Source organism: Brachionichthys hirsutus, chromosome 19 (assembly GCF_040956055.1).
Source record: "Brachionichthys hirsutus isolate HB-005 chromosome 19, CSIRO-AGI_Bhir_v1, whole genome shotgun sequence".
In the NCBI taxonomy this organism is placed as follows: Eukaryota; Metazoa; Chordata; class Actinopteri; order Lophiiformes; family Brachionichthyidae; genus Brachionichthys; species Brachionichthys hirsutus.
In genome coordinates, this window is record NC_090915.1 from 8,990,320 (window position 1) to 8,997,702 (window position 7,383).

Genomic DNA, 7,383 nt, shown 5'->3' on the forward strand with positions numbered 1-7,383 from the left:
TAGACGTTTTCACTAGCTCACAAGAAAGTTCATACTAAAGTACTATAATAGCAAAGATATCCACGTTCATGCCGAAAACCTACAAACGCAGATCAAATCCCTTTAAAAAGAAAGATTTCACACGTGCGAATGTATTTCCACATCTTTATTTGCCTTAATTCAAACAGAAGTGCTGCCCTAACACATCTCTCCCTCCGTTCAGCAACTGTGTGGCCTTTTCAAACTCCAGTGGGATGCGTTTCGTCTTAGGCGGCTTCAGGTCTCTCTCCATCAGCTGGGGCGACAAACAGGGACTCAGTATTCACGTCATTAAAAACGCATCGGATTAAAGTCCGTTTTCTACTCGCAACCCGACAATAACGTGTGAAACATCTCATGCAACAAAGTGACGAAGTAAAAAGTACACGTCACCTCGTATGTTGTTAACTCCAGTACGTCGCTGATGTCGTCTTCCTGTTGTGACAGCGGTGTGTTGATCAACATAGCAGCTTTGGCCACATCTGGATGATAATGTTTCTGCAGCGTCTTCGGTGAAAGGGGAATGAAAACACGTCAACTTAAATTGAAAACTTTGTATGTGCGCATCAACTTTGACTTCAAAACATACTCCTTTATCTCCAATAAGAAGATTAAAGTGAAAACTCTGTCTGATTAGTCACAGCTCAGTTGCAGGATTCATTTGTAAATCCAAAGCGGTCGCACCTTAATCTCCCACAAGCTGCTCTCTAAAGCACAGCACAGAGCTGGATCCTCTTCGGTCATCAGATACGGGTCTTCCACTGCCTCTGTCATTACAAAGACAAACAAACACATCTAAAAGTGCTCTTGAAGATGGTGCATCACAACAACATTCCTACCGACTGTTGTAAATGCCACGATGAGCGAGATCCGTAGCAGAAGGGCGACCGACACTCACCACCTTCTGTGCTGGGCCTGTGGATCAGGACTTTGCAAGACGGGTGGCGGCGGATCAGGTTGTAGATGAAGGGCAGTACTATGAGGAGGGCTGTAGACGGGGCTGTCAGAGCCAAACGAGCCAGGCGTTTGGCAAATGCAGCCACTAAGTACACTGGCAAGTGGCTAGAGGGACATAAAAAAAACATGGTAAAATATTCTATATGTATATAGGTTTCCCCCACTAAAATATGGCTGTAATAAAATGTTTATATTAACTACCGGTACAAGTTAGCTGCTAATAGCATAAACTAAAACTGTGTGCCTGTCCGGTAGTCAAAACAGACAGAAGCTTAAAGCGCGAATGATCTCACCTGGAGCTAAGGAAGAGGTTAGCGAGGTGGAAAAAGCGAGCTCTGTACTTCACGTGGAAAATGGAAGGATCGAGAAGATTGTACAACTTCTTGTAGAAATCAGGATAATCTCTGTAAACACAGAAAATGCAGTACGCTATAGTAAAAAAATTGCTATTGTACATATTCAGTAGATTCTGCTCATATCGCCGTTAAACCAGTCAAATAAATGTATTTCTCACAGGTTGTGTTGATGGATGAGCACAAAAAGGCCATTGAGGGCCAGCAAGCTGATGGCCCCACCTGTTCCAACAAAGACGTGACAGAATGCTACATCACGGTCGTCTGGATCACCGCAGAAAAGCAGACGTCGCAAAGATCAGACAGACATAACGCTGATATTGATGACTTTAAAACTGACCGATGTCATAGGCAGATGTCAAGAAGTCGATCATCAGCGTGGGTTTACTCATGTGAGGCAAAATGGAGTCGTGGAGGATCACCAGGACCTTTTTATACATGCTGTTTGGACACTACAGCAAAGCGATGACATTTAATAGCACGCAGGGGGGGGGGGTTACAGATGCTGATGGATGGTATGCTCTGACTGTTTCAAATCGCATTGGGTTTAGCATACCTTATACTTGAGAAAGCCCAGCCACATCCTCTCAAAGACGCGCTTGTGTTCCTGTAGGCAGGTGGAGCATTTAAAATCTAGCTTAAAAGGACAACCCATTAGGCTCGATTGTTGATCAATACCCCCCCCCCCCGATTAATAAAAGACTGACATCTAAATGCTAAATTAGCACTCTGAAAATATAGTTTTTCTGAGAAACAGGATAGCAGATAAAATTTTTGTTGCAAGCCGAGATGAAAATATCTCATTATTAAAAAGAATTGTAAAATATTTTTGTTTTTCTTACATTCAGTTTAACAGCCTTCCAGTCCTCATGCTTTGCTGAGAAAGTAAATACACAACGGAAATGGCATCAACATACAAAGAAAAATGAAAACGGGCTCTTCTCTTCACATCGTCACCATCACCATCAAACGTTCTCACCTTCCTGCTTCACCATGAAATTAGTGAGCTCAGACTCCTTGCTGGGAACGCTGACGTTGGACATGAATGTGAACACGTTGCCCTGATACACAGGCATCACTGCCTGAATGGGACAAGCAAGTACTATTCAGCAATGCAAGCGGCAATTAGGAAGCGAAAAAAAAAACGCATCCAAATTGCGACGATTAAATATTCCTTAAAAACAGATGCTGCAGATGAACCTGGCACTAAACGCAGCTCTCCTACCCCTTTGTTTTGGGTCATGACTCTGCCCACGTTTTCACAAATGGAGCTCATGACATAATAGCGCACGTCATCCATCTCGAGAAACTCCTGGAATCTGGAGATCAGCAGGGAGTTGTCTGCAGTTTGGGAGAGCAGCCTGGAAACCACTGCCTGAAATGAAGAGGTTGGGTTTTAAGAAGGAATCCAAAAATCATGACAGCGAGTATTTTTTTTTGTTTCCAAGAACAAATTTCTACCAGAATGAGTTCTCTTGGGAAGCTGTAGTGTTCGCTCCAGTCCAAATCCTCGAGGGGATGTCGTCCTTCTGCTGCAGCGAACTTCATCAGGCAGCAAAGAGCGCTCTCCTGTACCCAGGCAGGCGTTTCGTACGGACAGAAACAGCAGAGATTTAGCTCCTCCAGCACGATCAGGGTTAATATGACCCATTAGACAACACTAAATGTTGATGGGTGTATGACGTCATCAATACTAATAACCAGCATTTCCTTTGAAGCTCACGCTCAACTCACCCTGACTCCGTAGAGTTCATGGCCGACGTGGTCGAGCAGCGACTCCACGCAGCTGATGTAACGGTGCCGCATGAATATTCGGTACTTCTCCTCAGCGCTATATTCTCCTGAGTCAGACGAAATGCAGACAACGGGATTATTGATGGTTAGACAACGGATTGAACCGAGTGAGACAAAGCATCAGTCCATGCTCACCACTCAACGCCTCCTCTTCCTCTCCGGGCATTTCCCCCACAAACAGCTCTTTCCTCTCCAACAGGGTACAGAACAAATGGCTGCAAGCGTTGGCAGCGTCGATGGCTTCCTTCTCTTCTTCTGACTGAACACGGAGCGGAGCAGACAAGAGAACATTTTTTGTTTTAGATACTCGGAGAGGCGGACAAGTTGCTAGCTAGTAACTGGATTCGTTCGTATATTTACCTCGAGAGCCAAGAGGATGTCAAACACGTCATTGGCAAGTTGTTTACTCTCTAGTATGTAATCGACTTTGGTATTTAGGTCAATTTTAGCTCTCTTGATGATCCGTGGTTTTGTTTTCGCCGAACTCACGTTGCGCTTTTTGGTTACCGACGCCATCTTTAATGAACTATGGTAGTGGTACGTTCACGGACATTTGGAGAGTAGGAAAAACAATAACTTCCGGAAGCGGCGAACCTACAAATTTCGTTTCACAAGTACGCTGCTTAGATATTATTATGTTTGATTGTTAAAGCATAGCTTTGTTGCATCATCTTTCACTGCTTTTGTAACGTTACGCTAATGTTTTAGAGATGGGTATCAATTTTTCTCTAAATTAAAATGACTAAGAAATGCAACATTTGTCCCACTGAACTGTTGCGCCCTCTACTGTCTTGGAGGGTGAACCTCTCGCGAGTAGACTGCGTGGGTGTCGTTGGGACCTTTCATCATCAAAAGAAATCAGAAATTCACTCAAGTAACATTTAGTTCTGTTAAAAGCACTTCAAAAAACAAGCATTTAATATAATCTTGTTCTCTGTAAACTCCATATTCACTATCATAGTTTGTGTGTATATATATATATATATATATATATAATACAGAAAGCCCATTTTAATACCAGTATGACCACAGGTCTGTCAGAGGAATAATTTACACAAAACTATACAATCAAAAAATTTTTACTCAAATATTAGATGAGAAATTATTTTATTCTTTGTGTTCATATTGAGCAAAACCACGAGTTCAAGCACATAACCAAGTGATCAGACTTTATAAAACAGGTAATCATTGCCAAACAAACTTAAGTGGCATTTCATTATTAAAGCATTGGATTTAATGATGGAACTCAGGTATTTGAAACCCATTCATACATGGAAGTTGAACAGCAGATTTAGTCACCATTCCCACGCGTGTTGCACTTCACAGGTCACATGGATAGGAATAATTACAGTAACAACTCTGTTTCATTGTACATAATGTGTATGCGAGTAAAGACATGTTTCGTGCCTCTTTACAATAAAAAGCATCAACCCAGATGGTATTCTCAACATGCTATAAAATGAAATTAACATTTCAAATTAAAGAACAGACATGATTATCCTGTTTGTTTAATAGCATCTAGATAAGAGAAAAATAATGAGATTCCACACAAAAAAATATTGAAATATATACTAAAAAGAAGATGTACTGTATTCCCTGCAAGAGAATACATTGGAGAGAAAGTGACTTCTTTCAGTGGACAGGGCGGTCTAATCAGAGTGATTTCCTATATCTGCGCTGTCCTGTGGGAAAAGGAGAGCAATGATTAATACGTATAATAAATGCATAATTATCAATTTTTTTTAATGGAAGCTGTGACTGGTAATAATTCCACATACTGGTTTTTGCTCTTTACTGTCTTGTTTGTCAGCAGCGGTTGCAGCAAAGTCATGGATAGGGAGTGTGGCCATCCAGCTGATCATGGAGCCCTCTTGGCACTCTGTATCAACAATGGTGGGGTAGATGTGCGACTCCTTGAAGGCCTTGATCTTCTCCCCCTCGCTGTCCCACTCCAACTTCTCATGGAGACCGTCCCCTCCAAATCGTTGGTTGTACCTTTCGAAGTGAACTCTCTCCAGGACCAACCCCAATCCTGGAGCTTTGGGCACGTCCACCTTCTCGTGTCCCCAACTCCGCTCAATGACATCCTCCTTAGCGTAGCCCTTCATCACTGCGATCACCAGGCCTATCATCTTGCGGATTTGGTGCATCATAAAGCTCTGGCCTCGCACGGTGATGACTGCGAATTCGGCATCGCCGCAAAGAAAAGGCTTTCCGCAGCACATCTCTGTGATGTAGCGGCGGGCACTGGGGTCAGTCGGAGCCTTCTGGGAGGTGAAGTTGTGGAAGTTATGGGTGCCTTTGTAGAGGGAAAACAGACAGTTCACCCTCTGAGCTGTATTCGGATCAAGACGAAAGGCTGTCATCTTTGCAGCGTCGTATTCTTTCGGGGAGAAGGCCACCGTCGGAAGCATATACGTGTACGTCCGAGCGTCACAGCTGTTTTTGGAATTGAAACCCTGCGTCACCCGTTTGAGGCCTGCCAGAACATGCATAAAAAATAACTTTAAAACTCTGCCATGTTTAGATGGATTGAATCTTTCAGAATCAAATCATAGACATTTTAAAATTATTCAAGAAGAACCAGTGTCTTACCAAGCACTTTGATCTGTGGTGGCAGATGCTCATTGATCTTTTCAAGAGTGTCCTCAATCAAGCGTATCTTCAGAGACACCACTTGGCCAGCTGCAGACACACCCTATATTTTTATAAAAAAAAGTTTTTTTATCATACCACTAATACTCATGCATGACAGATACTCTCAGATCCAGCTTACATATAACTCCACCACATTACAGAGGTTTCTGCTCACACCTTATCTGTTCTGGCACATCTCTGGAATGACATCTTCTTCATGTCAGTGCCATGGTTTTCGGGAATGCAACCAGATTTAACAAGTGCTGTGACCAAGTCATCCTCAATGGTACGAAATTGAGTGTTTCCAGCATTTCTCTAAAAACACAGAACGCCGTCATGTTCATATTCGTATTAATGCGAGACGACTAAATGGCTATGAGTGCAGAAAGCAGGAAAAACAAGCAGTATATACTTGCATGCCATAGTATCCCTTTCCAGAGTATGCCATGAGAAGTACAACTTTTCTTTTGGGGTATTTCCTTTCATCCTCGGCGCTCTCCTCCTCCGTTTTTATTCTTTTTGTAGCCTGAACACACTCAGCAGGAGACTCTTTGTTTTCCTCATTTGCTCTTTTCAGCAGCTTTGCTGTCGGCTCATCTCCGGGTTCTTCGCTCATTGTGCAAAACTTGTGAATGTCCCAATCACCTGTTTGGACACATGCGTTTAGTAGAATGCCATTTCTAGTGCAGCTCGATAAACATCTATTGCATTCTGGACAAAACGTGTCTGGCTAATGCGCTGGGACAGCGCAGAAAAACACTCACCGGTTGTAACAAACGTTCGTCTCTGGTTACTTAAGGCAGTCAACAATGGTCGGATTTTAAGCATCGCACTCTGAGCTACCGTAAAGTAACATCAGCTAATCACGACATGCTAACGCACAGCGGAACGGAATATTCAGATAAACCCAACATTAATCATCATTCATCGAAAGTAAGTCCTACAAAAAAAACGGCAATCAAACCTTATTCCCAAACTGCGGTGACTACGCTCACGTTTCTATTTTGAAATAAACTGCAAATAGTCGGCTAGCTGTAGCTGAAAATCACGTCAGGTTCGCGGCTACAGAGACCAACACATGGCCACAGTGTCAAGTCTGACGTAAATACCGCGAGACTTGTTATGTTCTCGCGTTGCTTACGTCACAGGAAGTTACTTTTTTGTCCACTTGAGTGCAGCAGAATCACACACAGAGAGGAGTCATTCAGGTGCTTTGGCATGGCGTGTACAAATACAAATGGAGCCAAGTTCTCTGTTGGGCCGTGGTTTGGGAACTCGCGTACCTCCTTCGGCTTCGAGGACTATCAGCAAATAGACTGATCAATCAAGGTTTTATTGCTCGTTAGAATTTTTATTTATGGAATTTACTGCTCAAAACAGTCAAACAAAATGGCCCATATTAGACTCCAGAGTCTCTAGATAGTGCATCATCACTAAAAACTACATGTACATCAAGAATGAAGTCCACTGTGAAGGTTTATAAATGTTTAGGTACAGATAGTCAAGTTAGAGCCAGCAAGTGTCAAAGAATGCTTATAGCCTCCGTGCATGTTTAATCCACTAAATATCACGTGAAACTCTAAATGTAAAAGAAAAGTGTACCGTAATATTTTTTTTAAATTAA

The 7,383-nt window shown here is 42.6% G+C and overlaps 2 protein-coding genes across 2 annotated transcripts; both read right to left on the minus strand.

Annotated features, from left to right (window-relative positions):
* Positions 1–130: 130 nt before the first annotated feature.
* noc4l (nucleolar complex associated 4 homolog) lies at positions 131–3,638 on the minus strand. Its single transcript, XM_068753232.1, has 15 exons — positions 3,483–3,638; positions 3,258–3,381; positions 3,063–3,169; positions 2,790–2,897; positions 2,554–2,703; positions 2,308–2,410; positions 2,171–2,205; positions 1,885–1,935; positions 1,669–1,780; positions 1,490–1,550; positions 1,269–1,379; positions 917–1,080; positions 703–785; positions 412–525; positions 131–274 (listed from the first exon to the last, which is right to left on the minus strand). The coding sequence occupies exons 1-15, from the start codon at positions 3,636–3,638 to the stop codon at positions 155–157; spliced, it is 1,599 nt and encodes a 532-aa protein (XP_068609333.1). The 3' UTR covers positions 131–154.
* Positions 3,639–4,218: 580 nt separating this feature from the next.
* On the minus strand, positions 4,219–6,720 carry pus1 (pseudouridine synthase 1). The gene is made up of 6 exons (XM_068753238.1): positions 6,524–6,720; positions 6,172–6,404; positions 5,937–6,074; positions 5,718–5,820; positions 4,901–5,601; positions 4,219–4,804 (listed from the first exon to the last, which is right to left on the minus strand). The coding sequence occupies exons 1-6, from the start codon at positions 6,585–6,587 to the stop codon at positions 4,772–4,774; spliced, it is 1,272 nt and encodes a 423-aa protein (XP_068609339.1). The 5' UTR covers positions 6,588–6,720; the 3' UTR covers positions 4,219–4,771.
* Positions 6,721–7,383: the final 663 nt, after the last annotated feature.

Coding starts and splice junctions, on each gene's coding strand:
- pus1 (XM_068753238.1), bottom strand. CDS start 6,587: ATGCTTAAAATCCGACCATTGTTGACTGCCTTAAGTAACCAGAGACGA. Junction 6,405..6,523: donor ACGAACGTTTGTTACAACCG/GTGAGTGTTTTT, acceptor GTGTCCAAACAG/GTGATTGGGACATTCACAAG. Junction 6,075..6,171: donor AGGGATACTATGGCATGCAA/GTATATACTGCT, acceptor CTGTGTTTTTAG/AGAAATGCTGGAAACACTCA.
- noc4l (XM_068753232.1), bottom strand. CDS start 3,638: ATGGCGTCGGTAACCAAAAAGCGCAACGTGAGTTCGGCGAAAACAAAA. Junction 3,170..3,257: donor GGAAGAGGAGGCGTTGAGTG/GTGAGCATGGAC, acceptor CGTCTGACTCAG/GAGAATATAGCGCTGAGGAG. Junction 2,206..2,307: donor TTTCATGGTGAAGCAGGAAG/GTGAGAACGTTT, acceptor TTACTTTCTCAG/CAAAGCATGAGGACTGGAAG.